Source organism: Metopolophium dirhodum, chromosome 7 (assembly GCF_019925205.1).
Source record: "Metopolophium dirhodum isolate CAU chromosome 7, ASM1992520v1, whole genome shotgun sequence".
Classification (NCBI taxonomy): Eukaryota; Metazoa; Arthropoda; class Insecta; order Hemiptera; family Aphididae; genus Metopolophium; species Metopolophium dirhodum.
In genome coordinates this window covers 292,344-315,000 of record NC_083566.1, presented here as the reverse complement: position 1 = coordinate 315,000, position 22,657 = coordinate 292,344, and the positions used below count along the sequence as shown (strand labels likewise).

Genomic DNA, 22,657 nt, shown 5'->3' with positions numbered 1-22,657 from the left:
CACCACCAATCCGACAGGCGATAACCTGGGGGAACCTATCGGCCCGCAGTAATAATAATAATAAAAAAAGAATAAAAAGTAAAAACCATTGGCCAATGGCGTCCCCTCGTTATTTGTTATTGCAATAATGCTCTATTGTAAATTGTATTTTGTTATTTGTATAATGAATATTTCATATTTCTATTATACCCACAAGAGTAATATTATATTATAATTTAGCAAAAATATAAACATGATGTGTGTGTTGGAACAATCGAATAATTATTAATTACAATTATATATTGTAATTTATCGATTACCGTGTGGCGTGTGCGCTTTTGACTTTTGATATTTTGCACACGTTTCTTGTTGTTTTTTGATTTGTACATTTCAAATTTTTTACGTCCAAACTGACGCGTGCCTACTTCGGTGTTGTACGAATGTGAATTATTTGAAATATAATTATTGTACCTAGTATTGAATACTATTGTGTATTATCATAACCAGAGAACACCACCGACAATGGATTACGGACTAACCATAACAATACCGTGTCGCGTGTTCCCCGCGCGAGTCTAATCGTCGTTCAATGGATGCCATGAAGACGTCTTCAATCAGTTAGAACGAAAACGAAGATTCCATATCAACCGTTGTCGTCCTCATAGAGGTAAATCTCCTCTCTGAAATCTTGGTTTTCGTTTACTCTTAAATAATAGACGGGTGAACAAATCATTTGGTATTCTCGCCGACGTCCTGGCACCAAGTCCACAACAGATTTTTAGTCTCCCGCCACTATCATTGCTTGGTCGTGTTTGGTGGTTCAGGCTGTAGTCATGCGCTACCCAAAGCCTATTTCGACATGGCGTTGCATTATGCACCCAATTTTAATGTGCATGTCTACATCCATATTATACTGATGCTTATAATTTGAATGTTCTTTCTTCAGTCGATTTGTCATAGGTATATCAATAATCATCAACCATGCAAATAAATGATTTGTTGTATCTTATACCGAGTGTACTTAATATAAATTATATATTATACCTAGAGTTATAGGTTTATCTAATTTTCACATTTTTTTAATTTTTTTTAAATAAGCTAGTCTGAAATTCAGGAATTTACGGGAGACTCAGACTTGTATATTTGTATATGTGATAGAATCAGTACTACTTAAGAGGTCGCTACACCTCCATGTCCTGTCTCCATCTTACAAATGTAAAACATAGTAAAAACTGTTTTCGCAGGTAAGGACCACTCAAGCTGTAGTTTATGTTAAGCAATCAAATTTGCACACTAGAAAGAGGAGAACATTATGATAACATACAATGTTGTTTTAATTTTTGATATCACAAATACCTACAAAAAAGTTAATATTGTTTGAAAATTTATTGTTTTTGAGTTTTTCGAACTTGAATAACTTTTTTGTAGTTCTCATATTGAAAAAATAAAAACAATGTTGCACAGTAAATCACCTAACCTATAAAGAGGAGAACCCTCTTTATAGTGTGGAAATTTGGTTGCTTAGCATGGACTACAGCCTGAGTGGTTCTTACATGCGCTGAACAAGACAGACAACACATTGGGTTGTAGCGTCCTCTTGATAGTCAGCGCATTGGCGCAACTAGGGTTAAAATTCTGGAGGGGCTAACAAAACAATTTATTAAAAATAACCTATAGGAGGCTTATATCTAAAGCAATAAGGGATATTTTTGGGGAGGCTAAACCCCCTCCTAGTTGCGTCAGTTAGTGCGATGTAACTGCACCTAAGAAACAGTGTTTTCTATAAATGTTAAGTATCAACATAATGTTGTACATGGGGTTATATACAATTCATTGGCGTTGTAGATTTTTATGAAACTTACAATATACCTAACTGTACAAAATTTGGCTATTTTTCAATTTTGTTTATACGAACATTATCTAAATTTTATATAGTTAGTACCTTCCTAATATTTTAGGGGCAAAAAAATTTGATTTTGTCTAGTGGGCGATTTTTGCTTGAGTCAGCCCTGGGTATAAGTTGACAAATTTCAAATTTGTATGTATGAAAAATACATACCTAATAGCAACTAATAGTATACTTGAATGTTAATTTTAATGATATTTTATGAAATCTGTTAATTCTGTTTTGTTAAAAAAAAATTAATATTTTAGGTATCTATTATAATATGCTGGTATTTATTGGGGTACCTGCATACTATGTATTAGTTTCATTAAGTAGGTATTTAGTTTATTTAATATTTGCTATTGAATAAATTAATCATTCAAACTTTTTTGTAAACCGTACTAGTGACTTATTTTCCAATATATATTTGGGGGGGGGGGGATTTACACCCCCAACCAATTATTCTTAAAGGATCTATTAAAATTTTATATGTTAATATTCTTATATAGGTACCTATTTATTTTTATTTAAGAGGACGTCGTACCCACATGTGTTGTCTCTGTTTTACTAACGTACAACATAGTAAATTTCTGTTCACCAGTTTCCATAGCGTGCTGTTAGTTTTGATATTAGAGTGAAGTGACCTATTATAAAATATTTAAGGTAAGATTATTGTCAAGGTAGGATTTTATTGATATTATTTTTAAGTAAGTTATGATCATTTTAAAATGTACAGTTTCAAAAAGGTCATAACTTTCTTAAAAATTATTAATATCAATTAAAGCCTATGTGTGGACCTAGATAATAATCTTACCTTCAAATTTTATAATAGATAAATTTATTCTAATATCAAAACTAGCAGCACACTATTGAAACTAGGTAAACCATTTGCCATGTCTTACGTGTGTAAGATGGAGACAACACAAGCGGATATGACGTTCACTTAAACCAATAAATTAAAACCTATTAAAATCTGAGATCATTCTTAATCATATGATTAATTTAGTCAACATTTTAATATAAAGATATTTGCTTAAATATAATAACAGGTAAATTATGAATTATTTATAATAATTGGACCTACTCAGGATTTGTATATATTTTACCAAAAAATCAAATGTTGCAGTAGAATAGATGTAGATCCTAATTTATAGGATTGGAGACATTTAAATTGTGTAAGTAACTGGTACCACTTTTACCACCTATTTTCAACAAAGAAGTTAGGAAACTTAAAATTAATAAAAAAGTTATGATTTAGATTTTAAAAATTTTAATATAGATATACGTATATTTTTTTATTTTAGAAACATGGATAATCCTGAAGCAACTGAAAATTCTATATGTGAAACGTCCCAACAACAGCTATCACCCATTGAAAATAACTGTCAGCCAGTTGAAAAAGTATTGTTGAACAATGATTATGCCGAACCTTCAAACATTGTAGATCAAATTAGTAATTCCGAAAACCAAATATCTGTAGACTCAACTGATGTCAGTTCTCAAAATGCAAATGTTACTACTGAACCAGGTACAATTGTTCCAACCGATAATTCTATGCCACCTCTTCCACCACTTCCTAAAAATGATAATGGACAATTGCCACAACCACCAGCAGCGCCAAATCCGGCTGATTACAACATGCAAAACTATGCAAACTACAATAATTATATGTACAACTATAACAATTATTATGGCTATCCTTATCCTCAATACCAATGGGATTATAATAGTCAACAATATTATCAACCATATCAAAATTATTACAATTATAATTTTAATCAAGCAAATCAAACCCAAACATCAAAACCACCTCCACCACCACCTGATTCTGTACAATTGCCAGTTGAAGAGAAGCCAGCTAATAAAACAAACACTGCAATTGATGACTCTAATAGGTATTTATTAAATATTATAAACAGTTGTATATAATAAATTTTATAATTGATCTTTAATATTAAAATAATTGATTAGCTAATACCTAATAATAAATGTATTTTATGTTTCAGATATTCTCCTACGGCAGAAACTGACGATGATGATGCTATGAAAGGATTATCTGAAAACTATAAACCTGATGTTCTTATTGAAAAACCTACACAAACTACAAATGCTGCCCCCTTTGAAACGGTGACATCTGAACTAATTGAGGAACAACAAAACATACCAGAGAACATTGACAATATAATTCAACAGACCATTGACCCCCCAACCATGTCTATGATTACACCAGAGCAACAGAGATTGCCTGTGATTGCTCAGGTGCAACCATACAATAGTCAGGTTCAACAACATGGCTATCAAATTAATGCTCAAAATCAAATGCAATCAACTGAAACAGTTAACGAGGTAGTAAATCAACAGCAAACCTCACCTGCAATGAATGGCAAAGATGACTCTATTGAGAAAGTGTCCAAAGCATCTACGGTATTGGGTAAATCCCAAGCTAAAAAACGACTGATGGCATTTTCAATGATGAAACAAAAGTTACAAGAACAAAATAATTCAGTTATTGATAATCAGAGTTCAGACATTGGAGAAGGAAATGACGTGGAATTTGTACCGGAACACAATGTTTTTCAAACGGTTACAAAGAAAAAAGTTGTTACTAATAAAAAAGGTAAGCAAGTACCAAATTAGATATTTGTCAGCTTTATATTATTATTATAATATTTCTTTTTGCACCTTGGCTTTTTATTATATTTTAATTTTAAAGCGAGTTTTGAGTATTTAAAATTGTAAATTGTTTGTACGTCTTAAAATACTCATAACTTGCTTTAAAATTAAAATATAATAAGAAGCCCTGTGGTTGCTTAGATAGTAGATAATAATCTTACCTTTAAATTTTATAAGAGGTCAATTCACTTTAATTTTTAAATTAACGGAGCTACATGTGTTCTGCTGAGTGTATAATTTACTATGTTATGCACTTGTAAGATGGAGACAACACATGTGGGTATAATGTCCTCTTAAAATGCATGTACTCTGATGGTATATTACTATATTAAGTAATATGTAATAACTCAATAACCGTCAAAATTTAAAATCTCACTTAGTTTTGTGATGCTATCTTATCTAAAATAAAAAAAATTAATAATTTGGTAAAATTGTATTTATTTTATAGTTGCTAAAGTTATCAAGGCTCAACAAACGATTGAACAAATTGAAGAAATGAAGAAAGATGAACTGTTACAAGGAAATAATGCAGCTTTATATCAACATCTTTTAAGAAGTGGTGGTAAATATAATATTTTAAAACAGTTGTTGAACACTTAATATGTAACTTGTATGCCATAGTAACGTTTATAGTATAGTGTTGGTATATTCATAAGCGTGCATACGGGGTAGTCATTGTAGGCACTTGACTACTCTGCGAAACTTAACACCCTCCTCAATATTATCATGATAATCAATAGGCTTCTTCAACAATATCGATATTGCAAACTTTTTTCAGAAATTTAGGTATCGATAATCATAATATATCGATAATAGATGTACATCAAGCTAAAATGATTTTAATGCTACAGCTCTTAAATAATATATTTCAAAACAATTAATTGTTAATATAATACCTACTAGTTACTACCTAGTACCTAGTCAATTGAGTATTGACATTTATGATGGTCATAGAGATATCGGAATATCGATATATTGATACCTAAATTTTTTTTTTCAATATCACAATTCAAAACGATATCGATATTCAAAAATATCATTGAGAAGCCCAATTAATCAATAATTATTAATAGTATTTTTATTTTTAAATGCTTTTTGCTATGGTAAATGTAGTTAAATGAGGTTATTCCATCCGAATTAGTTTTTATAACTTAGGAAGTTAAGTGTGAGTAAGAATATAGATATGTGTCACGTTAATGTGTTCTATTTAATAGTTATGTATGACTACTTGGTCAAAAATGTCTACGCACGCTTATGGGTATATTATAGTAAATACTAAAAATATATAATAATAAAATAATAAAATGATTTGTACATTAGTCAAATTTTCTAAACATTTTAATTAAAACTTAAACTACTTCAAATTTTTATGTCTATTTTTAATATAAGATACGGAAAGATAGTTAATAATTTCATGACAGTTTAAAATGTAATCTATTAATTAATAAATAGTTTAAGTAGGTAGATTAATTTTTTGATTTATTAATTTTTTAAGTACACATATACATTAAACTAAATGTAAAAAGAAAAACATATGAATTGGTACCATGAACAAAAATGTTATTTTAGTTAATTTAACTCTACTAAATAGCTCAACCAAACTTAAAATTATTATAAATATTGGTTTGATTATTGACCATTAAATCCTCGATTAAATCAAAACATATCAAAATATTCTGTCTCCCAGTAAAGGAATTCAAAATATGGGTTGCCATTTAAAATGCTTAAATATAGTATAATAAATAAATATGTGTTACAAATTATTTTTTTTCCTAATATGTATGCAATACATACAATTTAAGAATTTTGATTACTCACAAACTAATTGGAATAAAACCATTTGATATACTTTTAAATACTAATATAATATTTTTTATATGTATATTTAATAATACATATAATTTATATGTATTATTTTAGTATGAAATTTTGAGCAAAGCAAATAATGTTATATATTTTTACTATTGCATCTTCGACACTTTTACCAATAGTAAAAATGCATTTATCATCCACTTAGAATAAAGTTTCTGGTTGCAAATTAGATATAGCTTGTACTTTGGTGGGTCAAAAGTAGAAATTTTTAAGTACTTTTTAAATTTACCTGCTAGTGGCAGGGCAAACATTTGTTTACATTTTGATATTATAATAATTATTTCAAAATTATTAGAATGACCCAATCTATGATAGTAGGTACTGTACAGCTGAGTGATTACCTACGTGTCCACTTTAAGATTCTGAGCAGAGCGATGGATGTATTGATTTTATAATATGTTTTTTTTGCTATGTATAGATGTTTTATAGTAGAACAAATGCTCGGTGTCAACTTTTTCCATTATAAAGGAATTTTTGTTATAGCAAGACTAAAATATACGGGATATAGGTTTATACGAGACTAGTTATTTTCTGTTGTAAGGAGATTTCCGTCTTATAAGGAGGTTTAGCTGTATATACTATTATAACAAGTAATAACTATTTATTAAAACTATAAAATGAATGTAAAAATATCATAAAATATACGTATACTCCGTTCGTCGAGAGAACACGCCGCTGCCTAACTAAAATTGGTTCGTTCTGCGCATCCCCTCGTATCACCCACCCATAGCTGCTGGCGACAGGACGTGACTGCTGACTGGCATCCCTAGGATCGGCGTCGCGAATCTTGGAGGGGGAAATAGAGCCTTGGTGAGTGAGTAGCTGTCAGTCTTGCATGCCCAGAACCGGTGTGTTCTCTCGGCGAACAGAGTATATTAATATAAACAGACTGACTTTGATCAGAATCGTTTTTCATTTTCTATAATTTATCATACAATTATAAAATTTGACATACATTTCAGTGACTTACTCAATGATCAGGTGCACTCGACATCTACTCTACCACAGAGCGATTTTTAATTTGAATTATAAATTGTCATAATGACTTGATCATTTATTTTTTTTTCTTGTTTTGATTTTGGTGTATCTTGTCTTGCCTTCAGTAGTTTGATAAAAATAACTGTGTTTTTAGTAAAACTTTTGTAAAATTATTTTGCAAAAATTAATTTAAAAATATTTGACAAGACCCATACAATTCATACAAAAACATACATCTAAGATTAGAGGTTTCTTCTGGATATTGTTTGACTTTTTTTTGGTCTTCTGCAAAGTTTGCAATCTTTCTGGCTTTTTTGCCACCTAAAATAGTTCATATTCTAGAATATTAAAAAATGATTCTCTTTTTATTACTATTTATTTATGTTTTATCAAAGTCAAGATTGAGATGCAATTAAATACCCATTACAACGGCATAATTTTTTAGGAAAAAATTTTCTAGGCTTCATGATCTTGGTTAAAAAGTTAAGTTAAATTATTTTTCACTAAGGTACATTTAATGAGTTACTTTTTTTTAAATGTAACTTGTAACTTATCAAATGAAAATGTTAGCATGATATGCAGTTACCATTTAGTTAATTAATTTTATAATCTTGTTAAGTACATTTTTTTCTAGTATAAACCTGATAGATCAAAAATATATTTGGTTTCGTTCAAATTATAGTTTTTAAATATATTTAAAAAAAATAGTTATTTATATATATAATATCTAGTTTAATGGGTACTTTACTGAAATAAATTAGTGTTCAGTTTCAGTTAAATTAATTTTAATTTTAGGCAATGAAGCTCCAATCCTTCAGAAACTTGGTATAGAGTCATTGGCAGAAAAATATTCAGCTAAGATAAGAGAACAGGATAAGCGCTCAAGTAGACACCATCACAGGCGTCGAGATGAATCTAGAAGAGGCCACAAATATCGTCGTCGTTCACATTCAAAATCCAGGTTATTATTTGCCCAATTTTTATTCCTCAGCACAAAGACTGTACTAAATCCGATAATAAATATTTAGCGCAAAAATTATCCACAGAAAACAAAGTCCCGGGTCGTCAGCATTGCTGCAATATTATTCTATAAACTTTAGTGAAGGAAGCGCTGAGCACTTTTTGTACCTATTTGATATTTACATTATCATTTAAATAGAGGTATATCAATTACCCGAAATTATTACTGCTTAAAATTCATGTCGCCGTGACATTATTTTTTCGTTTAGGTCTAGGTCAAGATCAACAGAGAAGCCAAAGATGCGAGCCTTAGAAGTCAAGAGTTGGAAAGATTTTGTCAAGGGTGGATTTCATTTTGACAAATTTAGAAGATTTAAAATGGATGAAGCTGAGGAAATAAAAGATAAAGAGCGGAAGTGTAGAAAAAAGAAAAGGCACGGAGACTCAAAATCTGATGGCAAAAACCATAAAAATGAATCTAACATGTAAGTTCCTATGGTTTATTTTTTTTTTTTACTACGGTCTGTTATGTATTTATTCTGAATATTAGGCAAGTTAACTAATTTGATTTAACTTGTTAAGTTAAGTTAATATTGACAAATGTAAGTTAAGTTAAAAGTTACTTTTCTTTTTATTTAACTTGTAAAAATTACAAGTAATTAACTTTGTTTCTTTTTTCTTCATACAAAATTTAGAATTATACCTTTTGTTAAAGATTTTAATAAACATCATAGTTATAAAATATATGTCTTACAATTTAAAAAACAAAATGTAGATATTCAATTTAATTGCTTCAGGTACTACAATACTTCAATACTGTAATCAATGACTCAATCCATAAAAAATAATTGAATTACATGATTCTATTTTTTTTTCTATTTGTCTAACTTTTTTCAAAGTGATGATAAAACTTTTTAAATTGTTTAAATATTATAATAATCAAATTCATTATTTGAATATAAATAAATACATATATAGTATTAAATATCAATCAATTTAAGGTAGCAGCAGCGGATTGGCAACAAACTTTGCCGCTGGAAATTACTATGACATAGGGTCTAATTGGTGTGTTAAATTTTAATTCAATCAATGAAATTAGGTTTATTACTATAAAAATTAAAATATCTATAAAAAAACTGTGTTTATATATTTTTTAGATATTTTGGTTAAGGGGTGTCGCCCTACGACTATTATTTAAAGTCTTAAATGACATCACAACACTAAAAATAAGTTTACTTAGATTTAAAGTATTTCATTATCTAAGAAATACGGTGTGGGTTTCATGATTTAACACTATTCAAAGAGTGCAGGCGTTTTAAAATATGCATGTGACTTCTGATCTATAGACTATTATCTGTCAAAAACAAATTTTTTTTTCATAACCAAAATCAGACAATAAAAACTAATTTTAATTTTGTCAAAACTAAAGGTTTTATTAGGTAAAATTGACAGTAGTAGCGACTCCCTTTAAAGAATGAACTATGAGAAAGTTGTTTTAAATTTTCGAGTTTTTTACAGCTTTATCGACAATAATTGAAAAAAAACTTGCTTTTAATAGCTAAATAAAATTTCTCATACTTATAAATGCTTAAAAAAAAAATCAAAATATTTTGATAATTTTATCATTTATGGAAAATGGTCTTATAAACATTTGGTAAAAATTTAAAGCATCTTCGATTATTAGTTTTTGAGCTACACCATAAAACAAAATAGATTTTGTCAAAAACTGGTTTTGTATAAATATTTGTTTTTCCTCAATTTTTTTTATTTTTCCCTGTGCTAGGAAAACTACTATGAATTTTTTTCTTTTGACTATCTAATGTTCCAAGATTCATTTTCCTATCTGAAAATATACTGAAGTAGAAAATCAAAGAATTTTTATTGCCACAAAGGATGACAAACAAAGAAAATAAATATCTACAAATAATAATATTGTAAAATCAATACATTCATCGCTCCGCTTAAAATCTTAAACGATCAGCTTGTTTTACTAAGTGCAACCAAAATGCTGTGCATGTATATATAAAATTATTATTATTAATTAAATAATAAAATATTAAAATAAATTTTATAAAAATGTTTACAGTTTAAAATAAAATATAAGTAGTTTATACTAGGTACTAGTGTACCTAGCCAATATCGAAATATGACTGCAAAACACAAACGCGTAGTTTACTATGTCAAATAATTTTAATGCAAATACACCATAGTTATAATATGATGATCGGCTCGCCACAGGTATTCCGGTGGCCCAATCCGCTGCTAGATATTACGAATAAAATATTTAATGAATTAATTTTTTTATTGTGCCATATCAATAGACACTAATATCATATCAATATTAAAACTTAAATAAAATGACCACTAACCAAAGTTTTCTGCATTCATACTATAATCATTAACCAAAAACCTGTGGCATGATTGTTTACCCAAAATTGTTAAGACTTAAGTGTTAATACATGATAATACCTATTTCTTACACATATATCAATTTTTTATTATTATTTAACAGTATGATAACTGTTAATTATTAATAAGTACAAAAATGTGTTTGGAATACTAGGAAAATTAGTTATATTATTGTTTTCTCAATAATGGTTATAAATAGGGCTCGGATTTATATGTATTTATATAACCAAAGTAAGTATTTATACAACAAAAATATGTACATAAATATGTGCTAAAGAATTCAAAATATGTATTATCAAAAAAAAAAAAAATAATAATAAAATAAAATGTAATAAAAAATTTATATTTATCTAATTATATTGTTTACAATTAATAACATTCATTTTTAAATTTTCGAATCCAAAAGATCTCCGATATTGTCGTAAAATTTTTATAATAATTAATAATAAAATAAAATGTAATAAAATTTTTTATTTATTTAGTTATCTATCTTGATTAGAGTTATGATAATAAAACATGCACTTTAAAATTTTCGAATTCAAAAGATCGTCGATATAATATATAGTCATGATAACCTTTCAATAATTCTGAACTCTGAAGAAAAGACATTAAAACAGTATAATTGCCTAAATATGTGAGAAAAAATTGAATAGTTATGAAATATGTAAAAACATGTATTTATGACAAAATATGTAAAATGAAATATAGCTCGTTTTATCAAAAATCTTGTGAAACAAATTTATCACTTGCAGAAATTAGTTTATCATGTCACAAGGAAAATATGTATTTACTATTTACATATAAATCCGAGCTTAGTTATAAATATGATATTGTATGCTTCTCTCATAAAACTCATAATGATAATTAAGATGAAGCTACATGAACATTTGTTGTCCCTGTCTTACATTGTGTAACATGGCAAATTATGCGCTCAGCAGATCACGGTTTTGCTCCGTTTATTTAAAAATTAGAGTGAATTGTCCTCTTGTAAAATTTAAATGTAAGATTGTTATCTATGGCATCTTTTAATTTTAAAGCGAGTTATGAGTATTTTATATATAGATGTACAATCAATTAACAATTTTTAAATTAACGGAGCTAAACGTGATTTGCTGAGCGCATAATTTGCCATGTTACGCAATCGTAAGATAAAGACAACTTATGTCTGCGTAGCATCCTCTTAATGATGGTAGGTGGGTACTGGCCGCCGGTAAGTTATAGGTATGTCCACTGACAAAAAAATTAATTGCTCTAATGAATATTATATTATAATTAATTAAAAAGTAGAATACATTTTAAATCTAAAGGTTTTATTAGAAAAAAATCAACTCTTTAAGTAACATAGTTAAATACAACTTAACATTAACTTTTCAACTCTTTAATAGCCAGCTTTGTTTATTCTCCTCTCTGTATCACAACCAACTGTAAAATTAAGTTATTTTGCACATTATTTATTTTAATTTTCTGTGTTATTTTTATTACTATATTTTGAAGACTATCCGAAACAGAAAAAGGAACCGGAGATCAGAAATTACGCCACAACTTATTAGATCGCAAAAAAGAAATTCTTAAGGGTCTTGAGGTCAACACACATGAAGGAGACTTTACTAAGGATTTCCCGAGTTACATTATTCGATGCACTAAAAATAAGCCATCCATAAAGTTTAGTGAAAATCCAGCAAATGCCACTTATCATCTTCAGAACAGACAGCAAATGTTAGCCACACTTCTTCCAGAAATTGAAGCAATTGTACTCAAGTTCTTATCTGCAATGAAACCAAAAAAGTAAAATATATATTAATAATACGTTTAAGAGTTAATATTATAATCAAGAGTATAAAGCAAAATGATATGCATAATGATTTAAAATTAATAATGTAATATCATATACTCTGGCCCACAAGAGTATGTTTTGTGCCTGTAGACTGAAATCCCCTTCATCACAGTATTACAATTTCTCCCACAATCCCTCTAAATTCTCTACTCAAGTATCATCTGTCGGCGTGTACACAATTTCTATAATTGCGTTCACAGCTATCGATCATTGTCAAACGCTACAAAATCATGTTACCAGATCAGTTTTATTCAATGATTAGGTTGTTCTTTTGTAACCTTAGTATTGTAAACATTTTGCTATAACTACTGTACATTTTAAGTTGATATTAGCCCAGTGGTGTTCAAATGAATGTCACTGTGTGGGGGGGGGGGGGGTTGATTTCTCAACATATACAATTTGATTTATATTAAAAATATCATTTATGGTTTTAAGATCATAAATACGGGAGGATAGGTTACGTGGGCCCCCGGATCTATCTCCCATTCGACCACCACTGGGTTTGCAAATATTATATTATAAATGATTAATTATTTTTTTTTAGGCTCAAAGAAAACTGCTATACTGACAATAACTATAACAACATAGACGAAAAACTTTTAGTTATGATGAAAGATAAAAATATTTATCCATTCAAAGGTTGGTGGCCAAAAACAAATTTTATTATTACTCAAGTCAAAGAAGATTCAAATATTGAAATAGATGAAGATGTATTAATGAATGAAATTACAACTAGTAAACGAACTAAAAAATCTAGATTTAATGATGATACATCTCTTGTTGAATTAAGGCCTACTGTTCCATCCAAATGGGATAGTGATTATGACGGTAGTCCAGCTGCTGAAAATAAAGTAGCGTATGTTGGAGCAACTCTAAGTGTAGAAATTAATACTAATGATAATGTCTGCACAATCCAAAGAGAAGAAAACAATCCTTTGAACATAATCCACCAGGAAGAAGCAATGGACACTGCTTCTGATGTTGGCGAAGACGAACCAAAGATTGAAGTGAACGTTTGTCCAGCTCTACCTGTTCAGATTCAAGAACCACAAGGACACACTAAATTGAATACAGAATATGAAGAATTTTTGAAAATTGTAAAAGTTGATAAGAAGGAAAGTGACATTTCTATTACTACTTCTGCTATTAATAAAACTACTCAAAAAGATAATGAAAACAACCTATCAATGAAGTCTTCATCGTCGAATGATGATTCTATACAAGACGAGTCTGATGAGTATATGTCCACTAAGTCTTCAGTAGAATCTGTTTCATTACAAAATGCTGCTGAAGAGTCTGATTCAAATGATAGATCATTTATTGAAGAATTACCTACTGTTGATTTAAAGTTTAAAAGTAAGAAAAAATCATCTAGTAAAAAGTCTAGATCATTAAAGAATAAAGAAAGTAAAAAGAAAAGGCATAAATCGAGTTCCAGTGAAAGCTCACAAGATTCAGAATCAGAAAGTGGTAGTAGTTCAGATGATAGTGATTCTGAATCAACTGATTCAACCTCTACAGTTGAAAAAAAGAGAAAAAAGAAATCAAAAAATAAGAAGAAAAGAAAAACCAAAACAAATTACAAAAAGAAACACAGGGGTGATAAGAATAAGACCAAAAGTCCCGAAGATGAAAAAGATGCTAACAGTAGTATTCTCAACTTAATCGAAAAAGCATTGAATGTTGAAATTAAAAAGAGACCTTCAGATAGTAAAGAACCTAAACAGAAAAAAAAAAAAAGGAAACACGAAAAAAATAAAAATATAGCAAATGAAGAGAATGATGACAAATTTGAAAAAGTTAAGGATTGTTTAAAAGAAACAATTACAAAATTGGTTAAAACTGAAAAAGTCAATAAAAACCAGTCTCTTTCATGTGATGACACTGTCATTGAAGTATTAAAATATTTAAATGACAAAGAAAAAAAGAATAAAAAATCAAAGAAAAGTTTGAAAAGAAAGCATGACTCAGATATTTCTGACGATGAGGAAACTCCCAAAAAATCTAGATTAGTTGATAGTTGTTCAAAACTAAAAGTTAATGAAAAAAAAAAAAAGAGTAAAAAGAAGAAATCTGTCGATTCAGATGAATATATGACTAAAAAAAAGTCTAAAAAAAAATCTAAAACTACTGATACTTCAGAGGCTGAAGATGTAGAGGTATTAATCCAAAATAAAAGTAATGATTCAGTTCAGTTTTTTGAATTGCGACCCAATGAGTGGAACATAATTAAAAAAAGTTCCAGGAGGGGAGTCGTCCATCACTCGGAAGTTAAAAATAAAAATAAAATATCACCTGTACATGATACTAGAAAACGTAATGAAAACATTAAACAAAAAAAATCTGATTCCCTTAATTCAATCAAATATTCTCCTACAAATATAAGTAAAAATAAATGTGAAATACCTAAGTTGCTTGATGTGTTTAAAGAACACGTTGTGGAAAAAGAAAGAAAAAAACAACTGTTAAAGCCCAATAAAAATATCAAAAGCGATAAAATTGACAATGTTACAAAAAATATAGTTGAAGAAAAAATGTTAATCAATTTTACAAACTCTGACAGTGAACCTGATGAAGAAGTAGAGAAGTCTATTGAAGAAAATGATGAAATGTCAAACAAATCTGCTGACAAGTGTCCTAATGATATATTTAAACTTAAAAATGATTTACAACAATCAATATTTTTGAAAAATGATAATAGTGAACAGTATAATACGGTTAAAGATCTTAAGAGTAATTTTAAACCACAAACCCAAAGCACACCACCAATTGATCCCTATGATAAACCTCCTATTACCTGTACTATTATTAAAGCTGTTTCAGAAACCATATCGTATAGGGACAAAGTAAAAATGAATTTAAAGAAGCTTTCATCTTGTGAAAATATACCGTTTGGTTTTGGATTTTCTTCACCAATTAGCCTAATTAAATCGAACAATTTTAAATTTGATAAAAGCAAAGATCTTAAAGTGACCAAAGAAGAAGAAGAAGAAGAAGAAAAATCTAATGAAGATGAACCAAAAGTAGATGATCCAAAAATTAATGAAACACAACTTTCAGAGTCTGATAAACCCAAAGTAATTAATTTTCCTCCAACACAAATAGAAATCCCGGATGTAACCAAAAAAGAATTACTTTTAAACAATATTGAAACTAATGACCAAACAATAGATCATAGTTATGATTGGGATGACTCTGAAGAATCTGATACTGACCAATCACAAATTACCAGCACTAATTCATCAGGAAATTCAAGTGATGAAGGAAAAAGTGAAAAAATTTATTCAAATTTAATGAAAAATGACTCACCAAATATATCTAATAAAAATGAAACATTCTCAAATTATAGTGAATCTAAAGAACTTGAGGAACTTACATCTAATGTGTTTGAAACAAATAGTAGTTCTGAGTCAGTAATCAAAGAAAAAGAACTTCCTTTAGAAGTTGACAATTTTCTTATAGAGAAACAAATAACTACTTTGTCAAATTTTACTGATTTCTCTAAACAAAATTTAGATTATAATACTGAAGGTTCACAAAATGATGTTATATCAGTTAAAATGAATAAAAAAGATTCAGATCCTGTACACTCTCAAAGGTTTAACATCGATATAATAGAAGTTACTAAATCCAACAATGAACTAATTACTCAATGGACGTCAGATTGGATTAATTTGGATAAGTCGGTTACTGAAATTAATCATTCGAGCAATTCTAAATCAGGGGATAAAGAATTACAATTAAAGAAGAAATCGCGTTGGGACAAACAACCCATGGATAATAAAATTAGCAAATCACAGAGGCTTAATAATAGACAGGAAGAGTATAAGGATGAAACTGAAACAAACAACTTAACTCATGCACTAAAAGATACTAATTCTCCAACTAACAATGGAGATGACCTTTATAATGAACAAAACCAAGCATGTGAAATAATGTCAATAAATTGCATGAATGATTATAATGAAATTAATCCTTATGTTTATGATGATTATACTCAAACTTATGATCAATATAGTGGTATACCTATGTATTCTGAAATGAAAACTATTGACCATGATTTACTAAGTCCAATTGACTATAGTGTGTATGAAAACTTTAATCCTAATTATAATTACCACACTGAAGACTATGAAATGTGGAAATCTGTAGATACAGATACATCTGAATATGAGATGGTAAAAGCAATTCCAACCACCGATGAAACAGTTTCACATGTAAGATGATTAACAATTTATTTTATCAATGGTTTTTTATGAACTGTATGTATTAACAATTTTAATTATTTTTTAGTTGATCGATGTTTTTGAACATTTTCCTTCCGACAATATTTCTGCTGATCAAGTTGAATGTTCACAAGAGGAAATACCAAATAAAAACACTGATACTATTATTTCAGATCCTCAGGTAAATAGATCAGGTCATAATGACCTAAAAAAAAGGTTGTACAAATCTACAGTTCTCCCAAAATCGCATTGTTCAATACTGCACACATTTATATGTATCAATTATGCAATCATAATCTCTAAATAAAACTTTCATGATTATCTGCAAATTGTTTTACTTTTACTATACATTTGTCCAGATAAGATATGATTATGATTTTCACTTTAACATGTTAACTGCCGTCCTATGGCTGCCTTTCAAATTTCCTTTTTTAACAATAGACATTGAAAACGGTATTGAATGGTTTTTAAACGGCCCTCACTAATTTTATACAAATTGACTAAGAAATAAGGTTTTTGGAGTTAAATTATACCTATACTCTGTTTAGCGAGATGACCACGCGAATATGCGTGTCACCATGCTATGAAACCGGTTCCCCATAGGCAGGGTGTTGCGTGGGGGAACCAGTTTTCGTTGGTGCACGGCGCGGTCTCTCGCTGAACAGAGTATAGAAATAAACATAATTTAATATTTTTATGTTTGGCTGAATAAAACCCATTGTTTGTTGGAGGGATTTAAAAGTTATCTGTAAATAATCACAAAGAAAAAAAAATGGCCAGCTTTGATTATTTTTCCAACAGTGTCATCAACAGTACTAAATTACAACATTGTTTATAGGAGGAAATTGTCAAAAATGAAAAATCAGATAGTGCAAGTCATGATGAACTATTTGTCAAACTGTATCATCAACATTTTCAACATTACAATCAAAATCCAATGAAATACTCACTGAGTGATCCTGTTATAATTAATACAGACAATGTCAAAGTAAATATTCCCGATATTTCGACATCTCAAGAAAAGTTGTCAGAAACTGATAAAAAATCTGATGATATAATGTCCATACCTTTACAAACTCGAGCATATGTATGTATACTTGAAGACAATAATACCAATCTTTATCTCACCAGTGACAACTACATGGCATATATTGCTGTTGAGGATAGATGTATGGTGCACATATCTGTAAATGCATGTAACCGTGATGGAATTGGGAATGATGTCAGACATTGTTTCAATGTAAGCTTAAATGGATCAATAAATGAGTATTGGTTGCATGCAGATTTAATTCCATTTCTTATTCCATCTGATGCTGAATCAGGTGTGTTCAGTGATGACGAAATGGACTCTTTGGATTCAGATTCTGGTCATGAAGAGGATGTAGATAATGACAATAACGAAAACGATGATCATATAATTGAATGTGAATGGGAAATAGTTGACAACACTCATGACAATGTCAATAGCTGGCTGGATGAACCATACATACTTAAAAAATATAATATTGAACATGATGATAGTCATATCAATCAAGAGCATTATGTGACTAGTTCCTCGGAATGTGATTCAGATGGAAGTGAATTTTCAGATTCTTATGTTGAAATGTTTAACGATAAACAAAATATTAATGAAAATCAATTTCAAAAGTCACTTGAAACTAAAGATGATAAACACACATACCAAAATGTGATCAATGTAGTGATGCCTACAAATGTTTCTGAAAATACTGAAAATTCTGATTTATTAGTAGAAACTGATGAGTGTATAAAATCATCAGAACAATTAGTTTTGGATGTTGACATTAAAAATGATACATTGAAGGTTAATGAGAATAATCTAACTTCAAAAATAAATTCAGCGAACAATGATGTCTCGGGGAACTTGATAGAAAAAGTAAACAATGACAACGCCTCAGAAATGTCAGAAGAAAAAGAAAACAACTATGGAAATGAATCAGGTAATAATACAAATTTGGAATAAAGTGGTAAGAATTATATAGGTTAACTTAATAACCAATTTTCTTACTTGATAAAACGTTTCAAATTTTTATTTAAGATATTATGATCTATATTATGATTTTACATAATATTTCAATTGTTTACATTAAAGAACAATACTAAATTATATAATAATTAATCAATGTTTTATACTAATAGCTTATTTTGTTTTATTTATTATTCTGTAGGCTTATGTATGAAAGAAGAAGTTACTGTTGCTGACCTTTCAATGATGGATACTATTATTAATCAAAAAGTATTAAATCAATATTAATTTATAATCTTTATTATTTTTTACTTACAATTATTGTGAACACAAAAATGGTTATAATTCCATTATAAAAAAACCAATTTTTCATGAATAACTAACTAACTAACCTAACTGAATTTGATTCATTAATTTTTAACTAATAAATTGACCGTTGTGAATTGTTCAGATATTAATTCAGAAATTAAAAGTACGTGCAAAAGAAAAGATTCGTGAAAAACTGCCCGACACAATAATGATTCGCTATAGCGACAACATGGAGACCATTAAATATCCATTCTTAGGACTGTTTCAGCCACCGACTAACAGTATCCTATCCAAACCAAGGTAAGAACACACATATACAGATATAATATTTATGGATGTGTTAGGGTTTGTAATTTTTTTTACTATGATTGTATAGTGAATTAATAAATTGCTTTCAATCAAAATTAAATAAATATATATCTGTGCTTTATAATTTTATTTTCAATATTAAGTATTAAGCATTTGTTCTTTTTATTTCATTTTTAATCTGTACTTTATGTTAATATTATAAGTATGTAATTATTATAATAATATTAATTTATGTTGGGCTAATGCTTGTAATCGTCAATTATAAAAAATTCATATAACATATTTAATTTTTTTAAAAACGAATAAATAATAAATGTACTCTTAATTAATTTGTTATTAGTACTTATTACAAACATTTTTTTAAATTTTGTGTTTAGGTCTACTAAACCGATACGCACTTCAAACTTGTCTAAACGTGTGACTTTTGCTGATGGAATCCGTCCTGGAGACAATTTGGCAGCATCTCCAACACACGACGACGTCGGTCGTCCATTATCACCTCCCCCTCTTAAAAGATTAATGAGGGAAACATTAAAATTCAAACGTAATATGTATCCATTTAAAAAAACAAAGGTACGCACTAAATTGACAATGGTAAAAAAGAAAGTGGCCAAAGTAACACCTTCAATTAAGGAAACCAATTCATCGGTCATTGAGTATTATATCAGCCGTCGTCGTCTTGCAGACTTGCCTATTGGAGAAATACCCAATAGTAGTTTCTTAAGTTCCGATCATTCATCAAACAATAATAATGAAAGAACTGAAAAGATGTCTACACCACCTAGACCCACAAGAGAAGTCACTCCAGTGCCATCTGATACTGAGTGTTGGAATGATGACGATACCAATAAAAACAACAGATAATAATTCAAGATTAAATGAACTTTGTAGAAGAGTGAAATAATAAAATATCAATCTATGCCTTTAGTTCAATGTTATATAAAAATATATATATACATGAATTTATATTATGTCTACATAATTGTGTGTGCACCATATACATATGTGATTAATAATTTTATGGATGTATATTTCTTGACATTTATTATTTTATTTTGTCTAGATCAAAATATATTTCTTAATATTATTTATTTTTATTATCTATCCTAATTATATTTATTTGTGTAAAATAATTATTGATCTATGGATTAATGTTTATTTTATGAACAATGTTATTGAGGATGAGAAGCTAAACAGGTGCCACATTTTCAGTGCATAACAAGATTTTTAAAACATTTTTTCTCATAATAATTGATTATTTTTTACAATAATATTACTTGATATATTACTATAATATTATACCAAATAGGTAAAAAAAAATATTAAAATAACTGTAACTACTACTATAGATAATGCATTGATTAAACCGCTGTTTTTGAATACAGGCATTATACATCTATAGAATATTTTTAAATCCATACTACTTATCACAAATCTTTATTTCCATTTAATATCCACCACCTCAAAAATGTTTTTTTCTGAACATTTTTAATTTATGATTATTATTGATTATTTAAATACCGGATATGTTAAATTTATTATCTTTTTAATTTTTATCATACCAATTTCTTATTTTCCACTTTTCACTATATATGATTTTGACTGATTAGTGAGTAGCCATAATCCAATTCTCTGCTTAGTAGGTATGACAGACTACTAATCACTGTCATTTAAAAAATCAATCTCTTAAAACTGGAATACAATTCTGAGTTAGTTTTTATTTCATCTTAAAACATTTTATTTTTACATCCTGATAAATGACAAATTATATTTTTTTTTAAAGAATATTGTAATTGCATTTTTTAATAAGTCTTAACTGTTATTATAATATTATGTAACGTGGTGTATTATATATTATGTGTATTGTAATTATATATAACAATGTTAAAAAAAAAATAAAAATTTGATTAAAATTTGTAACAGTTTTTAATTACTATACAGTTAAACAGTTAATTCACTAATGTATATTATATAAAACATATCACATTTGAAAACTATTTTACCCGAGCACTATATTATTATATTCTTTGACTAGATAATATAATATAATATAGTTAAATCTATTTATAGTTGTGATCTTTTGTCTGTCTAGTGCGGTTGTGTTACAATTAATATAGTTGTCCTCGCTCTCTTATCTATAATGCCGTGTAACGTCTGTAAATCGAACGTTTCATCAACAAAAAAAAGGGGGATAAGTGGATGTCGCTCTGCTGTACAGTAGGTTACAAGTGGATCACTGTAATGGATGGTGTTAAATTCGAATTCAATAATATAATATCATTGTATAAGAAAAACGATTCTGAGCGAAAACGTTCAGTCAGCCTATGATTTTACCAAGTATATTTGATGATATTACTGTGAATAAAGTAATTTATATATAACCTATTTACGTGGAGCCTTGTTTTAAATTTTCAATCTTTAGCCATAAAAGTTAAACATTTTATACATTTTTAACCACAAAATAATTAATAAATTATAAATTTGATAAATGTCAAAATTTGAACTTTAAATGCTTATAAAAAAAAATTGCGCCTATGTATTTTTAATATTTTTTAACTGCTATTAGAACGATATATCAGGAGCCTTATATTAAATTTTCACGCTTTTTTACCCAACAAAAAAAATTTTATTGATATTTATAGAAAAAAAAACTAAAAAAATTGAAAACTGACAATGTCCGTAAACAGCTCAAAAAGAGACAAAGAGTCAAAATATTTTCAAAATTTTAATAAAATGCTAATATAAACATTCCGTGAAATTTTCAAGTATCTACAGTCATTCGTTTTTTAATTACAATAAAATAAGAAAATTGTTACATGAGAAATCAAGTGAATATCAAATGTTGTAAAAATATAAATTTCAGACGCTCATAAAATTTAATTTAAGTTTCTTGTAGACATTTTTTTTTTGATAAAGGTAGACAAACTTATGAGTAATTTATATTACATTTTAAAACCTTAGATTTAAAAAGAAAAATTTTTATGATTTCTCAACTCAAAATAATTTGCTAATTTTTGTGATTTTTCCGTATTTGTCAAAATTTGAACTTTAAATGCTTATAAATAAAAACTGTGACTAAGGATTTTTAATTTTTTTCATCTGCCTTTGAAACAATAACCCAGAAGCCTTCTATTAAATTTTCAAGCTTTTTCACTCAACAGATAAAATTTTATTGATATTTATAGAAAAAAAAACTAAAAAAATTGAAAACTGACAATGTCCGTAAGCAGCTCAAAAAG

General features: G+C 28.2%; 1 protein-coding gene across 2 annotated transcripts; it reads left to right on the top strand.

The window, feature by feature from the left end:
• Positions 1-106: 106 nt before the first annotated feature.
• Positions 107-21,338, top strand: LOC132949665 (uncharacterized protein MAL13P1.304-like). 2 transcript variants are annotated; one of them, XM_061020653.1, is made up of 13 exons: positions 107-646; positions 3,169-3,759; positions 3,871-4,481; positions 4,986-5,099; positions 8,183-8,348; positions 8,617-8,832; positions 12,251-12,541; positions 13,135-16,807; positions 16,884-16,997; positions 17,655-18,774; positions 19,003-19,070; positions 19,252-19,409; positions 19,796-21,338. In XM_061020653.1, exons 2-13 carry the CDS (start codon positions 3,173-3,175, stop codon positions 20,280-20,282), a joined length of 7,605 nt encoding a protein of 2,534 aa, XP_060876636.1. In that variant the 5' UTR covers positions 107-646; positions 3,169-3,172; the 3' UTR covers positions 20,283-21,338. The 2 variants fall into 2 exon arrangements, with proteins under 2 accessions (XP_060876636.1, XP_060876637.1); XM_061020654.1 differs by lacking the exons at positions 107-646; positions 3,169-3,759; positions 3,871-4,481; positions 4,986-5,099; positions 8,183-8,348 and adding an exon at positions 8,434-8,548.
• Positions 21,339-22,657: the final 1,319 nt, after the last annotated feature.

Coding starts and splice junctions, on each gene's coding strand:
- LOC132949665 (XM_061020653.1), top strand. CDS start 3,173: ATGGATAATCCTGAAGCAACTGAAAATTCTATATGTGAAACGTCCCAA. Junction 12,542..13,134: donor TCTGCAATGAAACCAAAAAA/GTAAAATATATA, acceptor ATTTTTTTTTAG/GCTCAAAGAAAACTGCTATA. Junction 16,808..16,883: donor CCGATGAAACAGTTTCACAT/GTAAGATGATTA, acceptor ATTATTTTTTAG/TTGATCGATGTTTTTGAACA.